Source organism: Ceratotherium simum, chromosome 26 (assembly GCF_057802395.1).
Source record: "Ceratotherium simum simum isolate JZ-2026a chromosome 26, ASM5780239v1, whole genome shotgun sequence".
Lineage (NCBI taxonomy): Eukaryota > Metazoa > Chordata > Mammalia > Perissodactyla > Rhinocerotidae > Ceratotherium > Ceratotherium simum.
The window spans coordinates 23643076-23663453 of record NC_141925.1 but is presented as its reverse complement, the minus strand read 5'-3'; the positions used below and the strand labels follow the sequence as shown (position 1 = coordinate 23663453).

Genomic DNA, 20378 nt, shown 5'->3' with positions numbered 1-20378 from the left:
TCAGAAATGCCAAAGGCACAGACAACAAGAAAAAAAAAGCGCCACCAAAAGTCTGCTTTCTCTACCCAAAAGACCAGGAAAACGGACAGCCTACCAAGACAGAAAACTTTTAGCTAAACTGCTCTAGACAGTCCTACATTGCAGAAAAAAATCCCCTGTGGTTTGTCCCCCGCACCCCCACCCCATTGCCAAGCTTAGATTTTACCTCGCCAGGCTGTAATGAGGCACCCAACCCAGCCCCGCCTGCTGGGCTGGTGCCAGAGTAGGGAGCTGGGACTTTCGCTCACCCTGCCGGACAGTAACAGGCCCCACCCGGTCCTCAGTGTCAGGGGAGACCCCATGGGAGTCTGGACCCCCACCGCCTGCAGGCAGTAACAAGGTGCCCCTCCCCCTCCCTGCTGGGTGGTGTCAGAGGACAAGTAGGGGAGAGTCAGGATCTTTACCACTACCCGGTGGTGATGAGGCCATCTCCCTCTCCATAGTGTCGATGGAGGCGACTTGGAGAGCAGCAATGAGGCACTCCTGCCCCTCCCAGTCAGGGTGGTGTCCACAGAGGCCTGAGGCAACCAGAACTCTCACCCCTGCCCCACGGTAACCAGGAATCTTTCCACCTCAAATGTCAGTGGTGACCCATGGGGAAACCTGGACTTCTACTCCTACCTGGAAGTAACAATGGGATGCTCCCCCTTCCCTTGCCAGAATGGTGTCAAAGAAAACCAGCTAAAGAAGAAGGTTTAGGGCCGGCTCTGTGGCTTGGCGGTTAAGTGCGCGCGCTCTGATGCTGGCGACCCCGGTTCGGATCCCGGGAGCGCCCCGAGGCACCACTTCTCCCTCCAACACGAGGCCGGGTCCCACGTACAGCAACTAGAAGGATGTGAACCTATGACATACAACTGTCTACTGGGGCTTTGGGGGGAAAAAACTGAATAAATAAAATCTTTAAAAAAAAAAAAAGAAGAAGATTTAAACAAGATCCAGAATCTAATCAAAAATACCCAAAATGTCAAGTTTGCAACTGAAAGTCACTCACCATACCAAGAACGAGGAAGATCTCAACTTCAGTGAAAAAAGACAATCAATAGATCCCAATGTCGAGATGACAGAGATGTTAGAATTATCTGATAGATTCTAGAGCAATCATCATAAAAATGCTTCAACAAGCAATTATGAACACCCTTGAAACAAATAAAAAATAGAAAGTCTCAGGAAGGAAATAGAAGATATAAAGAAGAAACAAGTGAAAATTTAGAACTGGAAAAATACAATAACTAAAATAAAAAAAACTCAGTGGGGGGGCTTAATAGCAGAATGGAAGGGACAGAGGAAAGAATCAGTAACCCGGAAGATGGAACAATAGAAGTTACCCAATCTGAACAAGAGAGAGAAAATAGACTTTAAAAAAAAAAAAGGAACAGAGCCTCAAAGACCTCTGGGACTATAACAAAAGATCTAACATTGGAGTCCCAGAAGGAGAAGAGAGAGAGAGTGGGGCTGAAAAAGTACTCAAAGAAATAATGGCTGAAAACTCCCCAAATTTTGTAAAAGACATAAACTTACAGAGTTAAGAAGCTGAATGAATCTCCAAACAGGATAAACCCAAAAAAATCCACACCATGACACACCATAGTCAAACTTTTAAAAACTGAAGTCAAAGAAAAAAATATTGAAAGCAGAAAAAGAGAAAGAATACCTTAATGATGGGGAAAACCAACTTAAATGACAGTGGATTTTGCATCAGAAACCACAGAGGCTAGAGGGAAGAGGCACAGAGTGTTTCAGGTGCTGAAAGAAAAGAGCTGTCAATTCAGAATTCTGTTTCTAGCAAAAATATCCTTCAGGAAAGGGAAGGGAATATCAAGACATTTTCAGATGAAGAAAAACTAAGAACATTTGTTGCCAGTCAACCTACCCTAAGAGAATGGCTAAAGGAAATTCTCTAAGCAGAAAAAAAATTTTTTTGAAGAAGGAATCTTGAAACATCAGGAAGGAAAAAAGAAAAATGAGTTTTCTGAACCATGCTTGATGGTTGAAGCAAAAATTATAACATGGTCTGATGCAGTTCTAAATGTACACAGAGGAAATATTTAAGGCAGTTATATTATTAATGGGGGAAGATAAAGGAATATAAAGGGAAAATCACATGATGATATCAATCAATGCTGAAAAAATGTTTGACAAAATTCAGTATCCATTCATGATTTTTTTTGTGTATGTGTGAGGAAGATCGGCCCTGAGCTAACATCTGTTGCCAATCCTCCTCTTCTTTTGCTGAGGAAGACTGGCCCTGAGCTAACATCCATGCCCATCTTCCTCCACTTTATATGGGATGCCGCCACAGCATGGCTTGACAAGCAGTGCGTCAGTGCGCGCCTGGGATCCGAACCTGTGAACCCCAGGCCGCTGCAGCGGAGCGTGTGCACTTAACCACTTGTGCCACCTGGCTGGCCCCTCACAATTTTTTTTAAAAAAAGAAACTCTCAGAAAACTAAGAATAGACGTGAACGTCCTCAACTTCATAAAGAGCATCTACAAAATACCTGCAGCTAACATTATACTTGATGGTAAAAGATTGAATGCTTTCTCCCTAAGATTGGGAATACCAGTCTCACTCAACATGGTGCTGGATGTTCTTGCTAGTGCAATAAAGCATGAAAAATAAATAAAAGGCATGCAGATTGGAAAGGAAGAAATACGCTACACCTATTTGCAGATAACATGATTATCTATGTAGAAAAATCTAAGAAATCTATGAAAAAAAATGCCTAGACCTAATAAATGAGTTCAGTATAGTCTCAGGATACAAGATAAAAATACAAAAATTAATTATATTTCTATTAACTAGCAATGAACACTTGGACAACAAAATTAAAAATACAATACCATCTACACTAAAAAAAGTGAAATACTTAGGCATAAATATAACAAAACATTTATAGGACTTTTATGCTGAAAACCACAAAGAGCCAATGAATGAAATCAAAGAAGATCTAAATAAATGGAGAGATAGATCACGTTCATAGTAAAGAGGTCAGTTCTCCTCAAGTTGGTATACAGGTTTAATGCAATTCCTATCAAAAGCTCAGCCAGATTTCTTACATATATAGACAGGATTATTCTAAAATTTATAAGGAAAGGCAAAGGAATTAGAAGAGCTAAAAAAAATTTTCAAAAAGAAGAATAAAGTGGGAGGAATCAGTCTACCCAATTTCAAGACTTATTATACAGCTACGGTAACCAAGACTGTGTGGTATTGTTGGAGGGATAGACACAGATCCATGGAACAGAACAAAGAACCCAGAAATAGGCCACACGAAAATGCCCAACCGATTTTTGACAAAGGTGCAAATCCATTCGGGGGAGGGGGAATAGCCTTTTCAACAATGGTGATGGAGCTACTGGGCTTTCATAAGCAGAAAAATCAGTCTTGATCTAAACTCTATACCTTATATACATATTAACTCAAATGGATCATGAGCCTAAATATAAAACGTAAAACTATTAAATTTTTAGGAGAAAAATCTTTGGGATCCAGACCTAGGCAAAGAGTTCTTAGACTTGACATCAAAAGCATAAAAGGAAAACTTGATAAATTGGATTTCATCAAAATTAAACATTTTCACCCTGTGAAAAATCTTGATGAGACATTGGAAAGACAAGCTACGGAGTGAGAGAAAATATTTGTAAACCTCGTGTCTGACAAAGGACTAGTATCTAGGATAAAAACACTCAAAGCTCAACAGTAAACAACAGCAACAGCAAAACAAACCAATTAGAAAGTGGGCAAAAAACATGAACAGACATTTTGCTGAAGAGGACACACCGATGGCAAATAAGCAAATGAGAAAATGTTCAGCACCCTTAGCCACTAGGGAAATGCAAATGAAAGCCACAAGGAGATATTACTACATGTCTATCAGAATACCTAAAATAAAAAAAAAACAGTGACAACACCAAGTGCTGATGAGGATGTGGAGAAACTCACACATTGCTGGTAGGAATCCTATTTGGCAACATAAAAGACAGAGTGTTGATACACCCAACAACGTGGATGACTCTCCAGAGAATTATGCTGAGTGAAAAAAAGCCAATCCCAAACATACATACTGTGTGATTCCATTTATATAACATCCCTGAAATAACGAAATTATAGAAATGAAGAACTGATTAGTGGTTGCCAGAGGTTGGGAAGGAAGTGGGTGTGGCTATAAAATGGCAACAAGAGGGATCACTGTGGTGACGTATGGAAACATTCTGCATCTTGACTGTATCAGTGTCAATATCCTGGTTGTGCGCTATAGTTGCAAGATGTTACCCTTGGGGCAAACTGAGTCAAGGGTACATGGATCTCTCTGTATTTTCTTACAACCGCATGTGAATCTATAATTATCTCAAAATAAAGAGTTTAATTTAAAAACAAAGAAAAATAAATAATAGGAAAAAAGTCTGCAGGAGGATTACAGGGTGTGACGAGGGCTGTGGTGAGATGAAACAGGAGTGTGAGATGGAGAGTGACGCTCCTCCTCTGGTTGAGTCACCAGAGTTGGGAGTCGGGCCTGGGCAGAGTTAAGACCCCTGGTTGGAAAGACTAGACATTCACTGTAAAACTAACTTATGCAAAAGAAAGGAATTTATAGAAAGCAGTTGTGTAAGAACTTTGGTTGCCAATGACGGAAACCCAATTCAAACCGGCTTAAGGGAAAACACATCTGGAAAAGGAATTTGGGCTCCCGTAACTTGAGAAGTCCAGGGGTACTGGCGTCAGCTCAGGGACGTGGCTCCTGTTCGTGGCTCTCCTTTCTTTTACTTCAGCTTCACCCTCAGGTTGCATGGTGGCAAGATGGCCCCCAGCAGTCCTGGCTCAAATCCCACCAGCTTGGCCTCCAGAAGAAAGATGGGCCCTGTTTCCCGATGGCTCCAGCGCAAGTCCTGGGATTGAGTCTCATTAGCCTGACTTGGGTATCACACGCCCATCCCTGAACCGGTGACTGAGGCCAGAGGGAAGCGACACTCTCATCGGCCAGGCCTAGGTCGTGGGCTCACTCCGAAGGGTTGGGGGTGAGGCCAGCCCCACGCAAACCACATGGCCCGAGAGGAGGGAAGGGGCAATCCCTTAACAGATGGATGCTGGTCAGGCAAAGCTGACGTGTGTATACTCACGGAATCCCAGGAAAAGCCTGCTTCTTCATGCTCCATCCTCGCTCTCAACTCCCATGCCTCTAGTTCAAGCAGACTCCCGGATCATTGCTCGGAGGAGAGAGTGTCTGACTGGACCAGCTTTGGTCAGATGTTCAGCCCTCATCCAATCATCTATGAACAGGAGGGTGGGGTCACCTACTGGACCCTTTGATGGACAGGGCGGTTCTTAGAGGGGCCAGACTGGCACCTCACAGCTGTCTATTATGGATATGCAGAGCTTCTGGGAGATCCAATTAGCTCCTTATCAAAAGAATATGGGAATCCATTCATGGGTTTGGCAATAGGAGTAGATGATGATTGGGGATCCCTGAAAGACTGAATCCTCGGATTTCCCTTGCTTTCCGTCTGGGTGCTCTGAGGCTGACAAAAAGAAGAGCAGTGGGTGTGGGAGGTGGGCTGCACTGACCCTGAGGAATGCAGGGATGGTGGTGTTGAGACCCGACGCATAGCTGGTGGAAGGGGAGGCCGGAGGCTCTGAGACAATACGAGGTTGGGAACAACAAAACTGAGCCCTTGATGTGGAAGAAACCAGTCATCAAGGCAGAGACTGGGGAACAGGGACCCGGAAACCAGATCAGATGTGACTGGAGCAAGGCGGATACCCCACTCCTGGTTCTAAGTGTTACCGCATGGTCTTGGTCAGAGGAATCAGGCCCATGGCCATTTCTAGAAGGGGCAGTGGGTCAGGGAAGATCAGCATCCTGGCCAGCTGAGCCTCCTAGCCACAAACGATCCTTCCCTGCTTTCCAGACGTGGACAGAACAGATTCTCCAGCTCTGGGCTGGCTCAGCATACACATCAGGTGAGCGCAGCCAGGAGCCCCCAGCTGTGCATGGGGAAGTGTGGAGCAGAGAGCCACGCAGGTCATTATAACAAGCTCTCAGAGGGAGAGCTTGGAAACCATGTCAGCCAGCAGTGTATAGTAAGAATGTTAATGATAGGAATGAGAGCAGACCTTTCTTAAGTGCCTACTATGTGCCAGGCACTGTTCCAAGATGTTTTCAATGGATCATTTCCTTTCAACCTTGCAACAGCCCTGTGAGGTGGTGCTGTTGTTCTGTCCGTTAAAATGGACATGAGGGGTATGAGGCAGAGAGCTGAAGCATCTCGCCCAAGGTCGCCCATGAACAAAGGTCATTTAACTCTCATGGAAACCAGCTTTTAGGGTATCTGGCCCCCATCTACCACTCCATCACCAGCTCCCGCTAACCTCCTCACGCACCCTCACTCCAGTATTCCAAACCTTCTACAGTTTGTAGAACATTCCCTATTGCCTCCCGCCTCCGTGCCTTTGCACACACTCTTCCCCTCCTGGAACACTCTTTCCCCTGGCAAACTCTCGCTCATCCTCCAAGATGCACTGCGAGCTTGTTGTCTTCTGGTAACCTTCCCTGATGCGGGCCCCCTTGGATGGAACAACTTGCTGTCTTCTTGCCTCCCAGTAATGAGCTCTGTCGTGTCTGCATCACAATGTGCAGATAATGCTGTCTCCCAGACCAGACTGTGAGTGGGGCAGGGACCGAGTCTTGTTCTTCTCTACAGCAACACCTGCTTAGGTCTGGCCCAGAGGAGGCAGCCGTGCAGGGGAATGAATGTCTGTGGGTGGGGTTTCCTGTCCCCTGCTCGCCCTCACCGTGCACCTCTCTCCTGATCTCTTGGCAGCCTGGCGTGGGGCTCCTTTACCTGCTGCATGGCAGCCTCTGTCACCACGCTCAACTCCTACACCAAGACGGTCATTGAGTTCCGGCACAAGCGCAAGGTCTTTGAGCAGGGCTACCGCGAGGAGCCGACCTTCATAGACCCTGAGGCCATCAAGTACTTCCGGGAGAGGTCAGTGCACGTGGGTCACCTCTGCCACCACTGGGGATCTGAAGCCCAGGGGCTGGCCCCAGTGGCCACAGGTCTCCACTCAAAAACTGGAGTGAGTGGTCTGACGAAAGTGTTCTGAGGGGTGGTGGGGTAGAAAGTGCAGGCTGGGTGAGGCAGAGTTTGGACCCCATTCTTCTGGAATTTCTGGGGTATTTTAATGTTTCATGGGGCATGAGGTTGCCCTGGGCTTATGTAATCAGAGCTTGAGAAACCGAGTATGAGTGTTGGCATTTGGCCTCATGCTTCTTAGAACCAAAGTAGGCGCCTCCAGAGGCCGAACCAAGGTTTCCTTCTTGGCCTTTGTCACAGAACTGAGTGAAAAGAGGACCCAGCAGTGGGATTGGTGATGGCTGCTAGAGGAGGAGGGCTCCTCAAAGTCAGGGACCACACCTGATCAGCTGGGTCCTCAGAGTCCAGCTGGGAATGGAGAAGGTGATAATAACTGGTGGGTGTACTTATGTATGTGTGTATGTATGTATGTATGTATGTACGTATGGATGGATGGATGGATGGATGGTTGGGTGGATGGATGCATGGATGCATGGATGGATGGATGGATGGATGGATGGTTGGGTGGATGGATGGTTGGGTGGATGGATGGATGGATGGTTGGGTGGGTGGATGGATGAATGGATGGGTGGGTGGGTGGATGGATAGATGGATGGGTAGATGGATGGATGGATGGATGGAGGGTTGGGTGGATGGGTGGGTGGGTGGATGGATGGATGGATGGATGGATGGATGGATGGATGGATGGTTGGGTGGATGGATGGATGGATGGTTGGGTGGATGGGTGGATGGGCGGATGGATGAATGGATGGTTGGATGGACGCATGGATGCATGGATGGATATATGGTTGGATGGATGGATAGCATATTTCTTGGAATCAATTCCTAAATAAACTACCTGAACCCAAATCCTTATCATGGAGTCTGCTTCTGGGGGAGCTGATTGGACGTGCAGTAATGCCTTTCAGTGGCAAGGAACCGAAAGGTTCTCAGGACCAAGGACAGAGTCTGAGGAGGACAAGGGGGAACTTGCTGCGGAGCCAGGCAGTGTAGAAGAGTTGGACTCTCCATGGGGCATGTGGAAGGATTTCAAGCTGAGAAGGTGCATGGTGGGGGCCACACAAGGACCTCTGACTGTTACAGACCCCATCATCTCTCCTCTGCCATATGGGCCTCCTTTCTGTCCACTGAATACTGCAAGTTCATCCCCACCTTGAGGCCTTTGCACATGCTGTAGAATACTCACCTGGTTGCTCTCTCAGGTCTCAGCTCAGGTGTCACCTGCTCAGTGAGGCCTTTCTTAATCACTTGGTCTAAATTTGCACATGCCATACACTCTGTCCTAGTCACTGTTTATCCCATTGCTACTTTTTCATGGCAGCTGACACAATCTGACATTATTCTATTTGTTTGTCTGTTCGATAGTGTGTAGACTGTGAGCCGTGATAGAAGGAGCTGTCTTGTTCCCCACTGTATGCTGAGCACCTAGAACTGGGCCAGGCACCTAGCAGATGCTCACGAAATGTTCTGTGGGTTTGTTTGGTGATCACCTGAATTCTTCTCTTTGGAGACTTCCGTCCTGACTGCCTCCTTTCAGCTCAAGCGCCACCATCATTGGGGCAGATTCAGCAGCCCAGCGCCCCCCACATCAAATCCCAGGTCAAGTGTCCAGTCCCGGGCCAGTCAGCTGTGGCCAGAGAGGTCAGGCTGGCACACAGGCCTGCCTCGCCCACGGCCGTGGACAGAGCACGGTCACTAGGCAGGTGGCGATGAAAGGCATAGCACAGGGCCCATAGTAGGCACTCAGGAAATGTTTATAGCTGCCGTATAAACAGCCTGATGTCTAAAGCCACCCCATTCACAGTGTGTCAGTCGTCCCCTCCGCTGCGAGAGAGCCACCTCCCAGGGCAGCCATGGGCAAGCTTGTTTTGCTGAGGCAGGAGACAGGACCGCTTCATGTCTCAGCAGCAAGAAGCTGCCACTGGCTGGTGCCCCAGTTCAGATGGGCCCTAACGGCTCAGGCCCCGACGATGTGGGAGACGAGAATGCTCCCCAGCATATGTGCAGAATATCACTGTACACATTCATAACTGGAACATTATGCAGAGGTTCATCAAATTTTATTTCCCTTCCTCTCTGAGGAGAGCATTTCAGCTTAGCTGGGCTGTTCTAATTTTTTTTTTTTTTTTTTTTTTTGGTGCCTTCCCTACAAAGAGCTCAGAGCACGTGGGCAGATCTCTGCACAGGTTTGCAGGTGGCCCAGCGGCAGGGCTGAAATCCTGCAGTGGCCGGCATCCCTGAAACCGCAGCCAGGGACCTGAGGGCAGGGATCCAGGCCCCGCCTGTCCCCGTCTCCTACTCCTTGGGGGACAGCGGGTGCTGTGGAGAGAGCAGGAGTCTGGAGGCCCCCCACCCTGAGTGAGGTCTCTGGTTCTGTCCTTTCGCTGCTGTGTGACTTGGGCAAGACGCCGGGCCCCTCTGGGCCAGTTTCGTCTGACCCACAGTGGGAGAGATGAAAGACGCCAGAGCCCTCGGCGTCCTGGGAAGGCTCAAATTTGATAACCCAGTGACGTGCTGGCACAGTGCCTGACATATGGAGGGCGTTTGTGTGTGAGTTCCTGTCCCTTCTGCTACTAATGCGAAGTGTAGTCTTTGTAATAATTAGCTTAGGATGGAAATGGAGATGGAGTTTAGATATTAGGAATCTAGTAGTCATGGTAATAACCGCAGCTAACACTTGCATGGTACTTGCCCTGTGCCAGGTACTCCTCTAAGTACTCTAGAGGTGACTCAGTTAATTCCAGAATACCTCTGTGAGGTAATAGATAGTATTGTATCCCCATTTTATAGATGCAAGAGCGAGGCACAGAGAGGTGAAGTGACTTGTCCAAGGTCACACAGCGGATGAGTGCCAGAGCTGGGATTTGAACCAGGTCACAGTCAGTCACTGCTGTGAGGCCTCTCAGGACTGATCTGTAGGCTCTGCCTGCAGAGGCCCATCTGAGGGTGGGCGAGGTGTGAGACAGGCCGTGCGTGCAGGAGAGTGTGGGGGACACATGCCCTGGGAGAGGGTGTAGGGTCTCCAGCCGCCCCCTGAGAGTCATTTGTGGATCCCACTTCGTCCAGGCCCCTCCTGCTGTCCTCCTGACTGGGGACACGACGGTGCCCCGTCGGGGCTGATGGAGCAGGAGGAGACAGAGCTGCCGCCCCACCTGGCCCACCGTGTCCAGTTGGACTGTTCTCTGCAGGAGCCCAGTGCAGGTCTGAGCTGCAGTCAGACAGATTTTGAACAGGTTTCAGGGGTTTTGAGATGTGGTGGGGTGTGGAAGAAAGTGTGGGTGCGCACGCGTGTTGGGTTTGGTTGCGGGGAGCCTACACCCCCTGACTGAGCAGCCTCACCTGCTCAGAGAAACGTCTGGAATTAAACTCTCCCAGCGTCACCCTGCCTGTGGTTCCTGGGAGGGGGTCTTAATGGGGTCTCCTGAGGGGAGGGTCTGAGGCTGCTGAATGAAAGGTAAATATTTGCAGATTGGGGCTTTCTTGAATGCTTAATGTTCAGATCTGGCTTGACAACGTGTGGAGGAAAATGAGACCTGTCGGATTGGACCCCAGGGGGATTCAGCCAGACTGAACAAACATCCCCCCTCCTGCGGGAAAGCCACAGGGGGGGAGCAGGGAGCAAAAGGCCCAGAGCTTCCGGGGGGGCAGCTCCTACTCCTCCGACGGCCTCCCCCCGACTTGGTCACCTCCCCTTGCTCTGCCGGGCTGTCACACTCTGAACTTACTTGTTAATTCATTGACTTTCTTGTTGTGTCTCCTTCCTTCCCATGTGCACACCACGCAAGAGAGCGGGGAGCTCATCTTTCTTGGTTTCCGCTCGGTCTCAGCACCACAACTGTAGGGGCTCGCTAAGTTCATTATTAACTATCCATAATAATTATACTGTTAATCATATTCAAAAGTTGTACAGTGCTTCCTGCTGCAGGCGCTGTTTGAGGGCGGTGCCTGTGTGCCCTGTGGAAGACAGGAAGAAATAGACAGGGGTTGAAATTAACTCTGCAGTTTGCTAGCTGTGAGTCCCTAGGCAAGTTACTTCACCTCTCTGAGCCTCAGTTTTCCTGGCTGGAAAATGGTCCCACACCTTCCTCAGAGTTTTGTTTTGAGGATTACGTGAGATGATGCAATTAAGTCTCTGGCACAAAGCTGGGGAGGTTCCCTCTCCCCCACCCCCACCCCTGCCAGAAACTTCCCTCTATGCAGGGCAAGTAAGACACACGCTCTGCCTGGGAGAGGGGCCCAGTGCACGCTGCAATGTGGTAGCCCTTGGAGAATCCCGCCTGAAGATGTGCTTTGTTGGGCCCCTGTGGTGGTTTTAAAATTCTTAAATTTTGGCTGAGTTTTAAAAATCGGGAGATTTCATGGTTTTATCAAGTTTTTCGGCTTCTCTTGGGAAAGCCAGGGGCCTGGCCACTCTGGGCCGGGGTCCTGCACGGTGACAGTGGGCTGGAGGGAGGAGCGCCGTGCAGTCCTTCCATGACCCGCCCACCTGGCTCTGTCTAGTGAGCGCTGGTGCCCGTGGGGTCTCCTGGAGGCAGAGGGCTCAGGCCCCAGGGGTTGGTAGAGGGTAAAAAAGCCTTCACAGACGAGACCCTGGAGCTGAGTTTGTAGAGACACGCGCAGCACTCATACCAGCTGGGCAGTGGGCATGAGAAGGCGTCGTCAGGCACAGGCGACAGCATGAGCAAAGGCCAGGACGGTAACAAACAAGTGTATTTAGGAAACTCAAAGCAGTTTGGTGTGATTCAAGAGCAGGGTGGGGTGGGGGTTGGACCTGGGTCTCTTATCTCTCGTTCTCCCCCCGCGAAGGTGGAGCGGGAACCCTCCCCAAGCCTCCCTCTGGCGCCAGCCCTCACCGGGCTCCTGCAGATACAGAGCAGCTAGACCCTGACCCCGGGAGATGGGCATGGACATAGGTCATCCCCACAGAGTGGAGGGGCCGATCCCCCCTTTACACATCTCCGTGACTGGTGCAGAGGGGCGCACGGACCCCACTCCCCCCAGCTCTGCTCTCTCTCCTGTCCATTGTAGGGAAACTTTTAGAAGGGTTTGTCACCACTTCCTCACCTCCCACTCACGACTCGACCCCTGCAATCTGCCCTCCAGCCCCTACTCCCTGAAACAGCTCCCAGCAGACCTGACACTCCACATACACCCTCTTCCCTGTGCTCCCACCAGCCATTCCCCTGGGCTTTGTGCCCCCTCCAACCCCCTCCCACCTCCGTTCTGTTAAATGGCGATGCTCCCAGGGTCAGTTCTAGGTCCTCTTCTCTCCTCATTTGATGTTAGCCTCCGTGGCCACACACGTGCCAGGACTCCCACATTCTTAGTCTGCTCCAACGCCTGACTCCACAGGCAGCTGCCTCTTTGGCGTTTCCACTTTGGATTCTCAAAGGCACCAGACACGAGCATGGCCGGGACTCACTCATCATAGTCTCCCCCAACCCAGGCCTATTTCCACATCCATCCCCCCCGTGGTCCTGCTTGTGCGAACCGACAGCTGCAAGTCCTCACACCCACGTGTCCAGTTCACACCAGGACGGTGCATTTCCCCTTCCGTGAGTTCAGGTCTCTCCGTGTCCACTCCCGTCCTTCTAGTCCAAGGCTTCGTTCGCTCTCATCTCCGATGTGGAGGGAAGATGTACATCCCACACCTGACTTTCTCCCTCTCGTCTGTCCTCCTCCAGCAGACAGGTGCCTCTTTACTGTGCTCATATGATCAGGGTCCCTCTACCTCCATCTTTCTGCCTAAAACACTGCAGTGACCCCACAGCTCCAGGACAAAGACCCAGCGTCTCACCATGACTTATGGGGCGCGGCCACCACCTAGCCTCACCATGGACCCCGGACTCCCTCCACCCGCACAGAGCGCCCCAGGACCTCCACAGTTCCCCAGACGGGTCATTTGCCTGCCTCCGTGTCGCCTCTGGACTGCTGTCCTCCCTGCCTGCAGTGCACCCCCATTCTTTGCCTTGTTGGTGCTGGGCCTTCAGACCGCACCTCAAGTATCGACTCCCCTGGGACAAGTCCCCGTGGACCCTCCCCGACGGCACACGTCACAGCCCTAACCCGGCAGTGACTTGAGCCAGCTCCATGGGACAGAGACACACGTCCACTCACCTTGATTTCCTAATAGATGGATGGAGAGAGGGACAAAGAGCAGAGAGGAAGGCCTCCGGGAAAGGGCCTCGTGGGGTGTCACTGGTCAGTCTAGGAGGCCAAGGTGACCTTTGCCCTCTGGGAGCTGCCCGTGGTCTTGCTTGCATGGCCTTCTCCCCACCGTTTCCCCAGCCATGCCAGACAGCACGTCACCTCAGGCACGCCCACCTCGGCGACTTTGCCCCCCGTCCTCTTTCCTCAGAGCCATGGCTGGGCAGAGGAAGCGGCTTTCGAGGTAAACCCAGCCTAGAGGTTTCCACTTCATCGTGGGCCCTCAGAGCTCCCTGAGAGGCTGTGGAGTTGTGGGGGCTCCACTAATGCCAGGGATCGCTTTTCGAAGTAATGATATCTAATCCATGCGGTTCTGAAAATAGTCTCAAGATAGTAATAACTAGAGGTTTCTCTCTAAAACCCAGCATTGGAGAAACGGGAGATGAAACTGTGAAAGATCTCTGTGTGTACAAAGATTCGGGGAGGCGTTGGCACCGTGGACAGCTTCATCTTCTCTGTATCTTCCCAAGGTTTTGTATCATGATGATATGACCCATAAAATAGGAAAAGAAAAAAAAAAAAGGAATCATTTTAAAAACCCATTTGTTTCCCCCATCTTAGAATGGCACTTCTGATGTGACGTTATGGAATCTTAATTTCCTACTTGTGGTCGTCTATTTGCCAAAGTTCCTTTTAATTCCATCCTTTATTCGATTGCAAATGGATCATATAAAAATCAGTGTGTCCTATGTCCTCCGTGACCGTTCCCTCGCGATTTAACCCCGTAGACGTGTACAGTCGCAGCCCCTCCCAGAAATTAGAGACGGCACCGAGGAGATCGCAGGGCCCTCGCCCGGCTCCCAGGATGAGATCACTCACCAACCCCCGTGAAAGGGAAGCGAATGTGCAGAATGGTCCTTGAAGTGGAAAACCATCAGAGGGAAGTGGGACAGACATCTGGGAGGATGGCGGCTCCCTGATCTCCCACTTTTTCTCTTAAATATCAGCCAGCTGGAGGGGAAACGAGAGGCGGAGGGAGCCAGTGGGGAGCGCTCGGGGCGCCCTCCTGCCCCGCCATCACTACTGCTCGTTCTTGGGTGATGCTGATTTGTAGCCAGGACTCTGGGCAGGACCCTGGAAGCCTGGGTCTGCTGGATGACAGCCTAGGACGTGGAGGACGACTGTGCCGAAGCTGAGCAGAGCCCCACACGCCCAAAGCCAAGGGTCCAGTGCCTGGCTCCTCAGATGTGGTCCGGGGCCCATCAGCATCAACCTCACCTGGGAGCTGTTGGAATGCGGAACCCCAGACCTACTGCATTCTAACAAGCTCCTCTGGTGATTTGTGGGTACCGTTAAGTTGGGGAAGCGTCGGGCTGGAGGACAGAGCAGGTGCAGCCCTGCTCAGGGGTCGGGAGGTGGACGTGGCCGGCAGAGGCCAGTGGACAAAGAAGGGTCCTACAGACCAGTGCTGCTCAAAGTGTCACCCCGGGACCAGTGCCCATGTGCAAACATGCACAGTGACGTAAGGACAGAAATTGAGATGTGTATTTGGAAACTTTCACAGCGGGTGATGTTGCTGGTATACCCAAGCTTGCCTTTTGTATGTGGTTTTTATCCATTTCATTTTCTAGCAACTCGTTGTATTTTATTAAAAAAACTGGTCCAAGGTAGATTGAAAATTAAGGGTAAGATACCTAGTCCTGTATCAGCTGGTTTGAGAAGCACAGCATGTGGACTGTTAATTTGTATCAGGACGTGGCTGGAGAGTTGGGAAACAGAAGCCGGCCTGGGGTCCGCGAGAGAGGGGCTGGCTTTGAGGGTGGCGCAGACAGGGCCAGTGGGTGGAGAGCATGCTGGGGTGGGAACACTGCTGGGAGGCCCTGGGGCTCCTGTCACAGCAGAGCTAAGACCTAGTGGGCGCCAGTGCCCCTACCTGCCATGGCCACGTTGGCCCTGGAATTAGGTGGGCAGGGACTAGGGGTCCTCCTGAGGAGAAGACGAGGTATTGGTTCTAGTCCACCTTCCAACCCTCAGATCCTCAGAGCCTCCCTGCTTCCGTCCCTTGCCTCATCCTTCTCTTCTCTCAAGAAGAGCAAACCCAGCCTCAGCCAGATTCCCTGTGGGTCACAGGGACGATGATGATGTGACAGTGCAGTCACACCCCACACAGCTGTTTGCACATCTGCTGGCAGTTCTGGGACAGCCAGAGCGGGATGGTTCCCAGCCCCCCCTTCCACCAGGACCTCACAACACAAGTGTACCGGGCGGGGGGGTCTGTTGAGAATCCCCTGCCAGCCGGGAATCTGCAGGACATGCTGGAAATATGCTTGAGCTCCAGGGACCCGTAAATGGGAGTTCAAATCCCGGACCTGCCAGCAACCAGCTGCAGGGGTCGAGCAGATCTGTGTCGGCTCATAAGAGCGAAGTGTGTGAAGGTCTGCCCAGTGGCTCCCCGCTCAGTGACGTCACATTGGTAGTTTCAGATCGGCCGTGCTGGGCATATTTGCCCCACAAGGTCCACAAACACTACAAAGCTCTTTCTTTCCACTGGAGAACCAGTCATTAACATTACCAGCACACCACTAAACTTTGGGCAAGTTACTAGTCTCTCTTAGCTTTAATTTTCACATGTAAAATGGGGATGATAGTCACCATGATGATGACAGTGGTGCCTCTGTGGTTGGCACGCAGGTTTAAATGGGTGTCGAGAGACCCAGAATAACGAGGATTTAAACAATTTACAAATGTATTTGTTTCTCACTTAGAAGTCTGAGCGGGTTCCTCTGTTGTTGTCGCCATTCCTTGTGGCTCATTCGCTTCCAGGCACCACAGCATCAACTCATTCCCAGCTTCTGCTCTGACTGTCCTTGTCCCCAATTTGGGGAGACGCCGTCTCTTCTGGAAGGAGGGCTGTGCTGCGACCCCTGTGGCTTCCCTCTGCCCTAAATCCAGAGATGTTTGGTACTTTGAAGCCTTTTCTCTGCTTCTTCCAAAACACCCCTTTCCTGAGGCAATGAGGGGCTCAGGTCTAAACGATGGAGTGGAAGGAAGGGGTGCGTGTGTGTGTTGGGGGGAAGGAGCGTTGGTTAATATGTTAAAATAACATCCTTCCACGTCGGGAACCGTGAGGTAGAGTCACAGACTGGCAGACCATAAAGGCCGCCATGAGGAGGAGGATGGCGACGATGGCGATAACGTAATGACAGTGCTCCAGAACTCTAGACAGACGAGCTGTACATTCATTCTTCCATTTAGTCCCCACCACCACCCTAAGAGGGAGGCACTTGATCGTGCCCATTTATCAGATGAGGAAGTCAAGACTCGGAGATGACAGGACGCGTCCAGACTCAAACCCCTCACAGAGGAGCCGCCTGAGACCTGGAGAGGGAAGCGACACAGCGAGAGCACGGGGTCCACCCGCTGCCCCTTCTGAGCCGTGTTTCCCCCCAAACATCCCCCATTAACCCTTCAAGACACTTGTTTAGATTTGTAGGTAATTTCTCACACCACCATCAAAAAAAAAAAAGCTTGTCTCCAGACAGCACAAAATAGTTCCTGCAGGAAATTATAGTTCAGATCAAAGGAAATTGTCACCTGGTGACATTTGCAGGGCTTCCTTCTCTTTCTGCACGAAGCTCAGCCGCCCTGGAAGACCCCAGTGGGCCGAGCTTAGCCTCAGGCTGCTGGTCATCACGTCCTCGTCCCCTCCGCCTCCCTCCCTCCCTTCCTTCCTAACAGTCCTCATTCCTCAGGACACTCTGGGCCAAGCGCTGTGCTAGACCCCAAGGCCACAAGTGGGGAATAAGATCAACTCCATCCTCTTCTCTCTGAGTGTAGAATGTTCCAGAAGAACAATGATTAAACAAGTTTAAACCTAGTAGTGGGGAACCTGTTCTGAGCCCTGGCTCTGGGCCGGTCCTGGGCGTCAGTCCTCGCAACAAACAGTGGGGCCGTGGTGGTGGTTCTTCCTGTCATTCCTGCCACCACTATCGTGCCCACTGCCCCAGAGAAAACTCTGGATCACAGGGTTTCAGAGCGGTCAGGTGAGCTGCACAGGGCTGCGCTCGGCCACCATCCGTCCTCTCTGCAGGGCTCGAGGTCTCAGCCACGCCCAAACATCCCTCGTCCTCACGGGTTTCCTGCCAGGAAGCCCCGTGGGCCACGGGAAGGTCATCAACCCTTGCCTTAACCGCTGCCAAGCCGCAGCCACTCACCAGAGGGCTGCCAAGCTCCTGCAGATCTGTCATTTTCACTGGCGAATCTGGTGGAGGGGGCTGCATCTGTGCAAGGAAACCAGCTCTTTCCCGAATGGCAGCACAGCCCTCAGAAAGGCCTCCAGACGTGATCCCAGCTCCCTCTCTGAGAAGCCAGCGGTCCTGGGGCCTCCCTTCCTCCTTGTGTGGACCCCACACAAGTGGTTCTCCACCCGGGCTGCACATCCCAATCCTTGGCTAATTTAAGCTCCCTGGGGACTTCAGGGGTCCTCCACGCTGAGAACCACTGGCTAGACCAGAGGCTCACGCACTCTGTCCCGCGAGCCAAGTGGGCCCAGCACGTGCTGTACATAAATGTCTACTGAACCCCGCCCACTTGTTGGTATTGTCTGCGGCTGCTTGCGGACTATGGGGGCAGTTGAGTAGCTGTGACAGAGATGATATTGGCCCCAAAGCCTCACATATTTACCATCTAGATCTTTACAGAAAAAGTTTGTCAACTGCCAGACTGGACAGTCAGTCACACTTAACCTTCTTAACATCCTTCTAGCTCAAAACTTAGCACGTTAAGTTGTGATTGTTTCTGTGTACAGCGGGTGTGAGCTTCTCAAGGGCAGGGGCTTCTCTGCGTCGTCCCTTTGGCCCCCCGAGCAACACAAGTCCTGGCCCACAGTAGATGCTCACTAACTGGCCCGTGTTTTTTGACATGTTAACTGTTGAACTTCGGGCTGCTCAGCAGCAGGGTTTGGGTGACAAGGAGGGGAGGGGCCATGGCAGGGGGGCTGGTTCTCGCCTTCAACATCAGCTCCTGTGCCCACTGGCCCCTCTACCTAGGGCTGAGGCTCCCAGCAGAGCCCAAGGAGGTGCCCAGAGTGAGGCCTGGAGGAAGAGGATCCCAGGATAAGAAGCCATGAGAAGTGGGGGCCTGGAGTGGGTCCAGGACTTGGTTCAAGGTTAAGGCTCTGGAATGCAGGAGGGTGTGGGAGGCCCCCCACGTGGCAGCACCCAGAGGCGCTGGACATGACCAAGCGGTGCTCCAGGATGAGGATGGGCTCGGTTACCTGGCCCAGCCTCCCATCCGGTGTTTGAATACAGTTGCACCTTCATGACTGGCAGTACTCCAGCCTCGAGCACCCCTGGGGATGGGGAGCACCCCCCCTTTGCTAGATACACAGCCAACATTACTTGAAAGAGTGAAAAAAATGGAAAACACCTGAATGTCTATCCATAGGGTATCGAATATTAATCATTATTTCACATACAACTATGAGGAAAAAAAGATGAGCGAGATTTATGTGTACTGATATAAAAAGATGCTGGAAATTTATGGGTAAGTGAAAAAAATCAGGTTACAAAAAAGTGTGTTTAATTTGAGACTATTTATGTTAAAAAAAAAAAAGAGTTAATTCTGAAAAGATAAACACTAAACTACTAACAGGGGTGATCCCACCACATGGAGGTGTAATTACAGGCGACTTCTGCTCTCTCTATGGAGTTAGACTTTTTGTTTTTTTAGAGCAAGCCTGTGCTATCAGGAAAATAACAAAAATATTTCCACTAAAAGACAAAAAAGAAAGAAAGAAAGAAACGTCATCTTCCTTTATAGTGAACTTCCCACAGCACCAACTATCTGTAGGATCTCTGCCTTCCTGTGGCATCAACACTCAGGCCTCTGTTCTGCTGTCTGGGCCCCCAGGCCACAGAAGATATCTGTAAATAGGGACCGTGTTCAGAGTTTGTCCCCTGGGAAGCACAGGCCCAGCCCCTGGGCACATATGGCGTGGGCAATGTCTGGGTGGCATTATTCAACGTCTGTCACTTTCTAACTTGTGTGCAAGCTCATCTTCCTCCTAGACTGGAAGCTTTCTGAGGGCAGAGTTATGAAGTAGACCTTTCTGTCCTGCTCACAGCATCTGGTGCAAACTATATGGAGCAGGTCCTCAGGAAATTCCTGTTGAATGAATGAGCGAACAGTCTTAGGGGACCAAAATGATCAGTGCATGAGCATTTCTCTCCCTTCCACTGGGACCATGTCTGGCGTTGCTTCCTCGTCGTTCACCACCTTGCCCGTGTCTCCTTCCCCAGCCCCGAGCTTCTGGACGCAGCTGTGCAATTGGGAATAAGAGACACTGGGAAGAATCAGGAAACGGCTGGGCATGTGCTTTGGAAAGGATTGGGACTTCTTGCGTGGGAGGGAAGAGGACAGCGGTCGACAGAACAGGAGGGTGGAGAGAAGGGAAGACGCTGTGCTGAGGGCACTGGAAGAGTGTGGGGGAAGCACTGAACGTGAGACGGGGTGAGAGGTGAGCTGCAAGGCAGGGAAAAGGCAAAGAGAGGAATGGAGGAGAGATGCCACGATTTAGGGCCGCAGATAGGGAGCTGGGGGTCCTTCCAGTGTTCTGGAGGAGACTCAGTAATGAGTGAGTTGTTTCTACTTCAGGGCACTCATTGTGTGTCTCTAAAGCTGATGCATGGCTGGATTGGACCATGTGGAGCGCTGGAATTTATCTGGGTTACAAATGGATGAGTGTGATGTGGGACTACGGCTGCGCCCACTCTGGCCCAGTCATCGGTGGGATGGGAGGGAGGAGCAGTGTCAGAGAATCTGCAGCTGCCTCCACTCTGACCCTCATCAGCCTCTGCTCCGTGCTTGTCATCCCCGCCCACGCCAGGAGAGGCAGCCCCCCTACCAGAAGTTCGGTGACCTTGAGATGCCAGAGAAGGAAGCCACACAGGAGGAATTCTCGCCATTGCTGGAGGGAGAGAGCACTGTGCGGGAAGTCAGAGGACCAGGGATTTGTTTATAGGTAGAAATGTCTTTAGCGAGTGTTTTAATTTAGTTAAGAAAAGTGATACAGCGAATCAATGTCTGTTGCCCTCAAA

At 50.9% G+C, this 20378-nt stretch overlaps 1 protein-coding gene across 1 annotated transcript in view; it reads left to right on the top strand.

Moving 5' to 3' along the window:
* Positions 1-20378, top strand: part of GSG1L (GSG1 like) — a 212314-nt gene that overhangs the window by 178924 nt on the left and 13012 nt on the right. The window contains exon 5 of the mRNA XM_087449209.1: positions 6859-7026. Coding sequence (XP_087305335.1) covers positions 6859-7026 — 168 coding nt within the window. The remainder of the gene's footprint in view (positions 1-6858; positions 7027-20378) is intronic.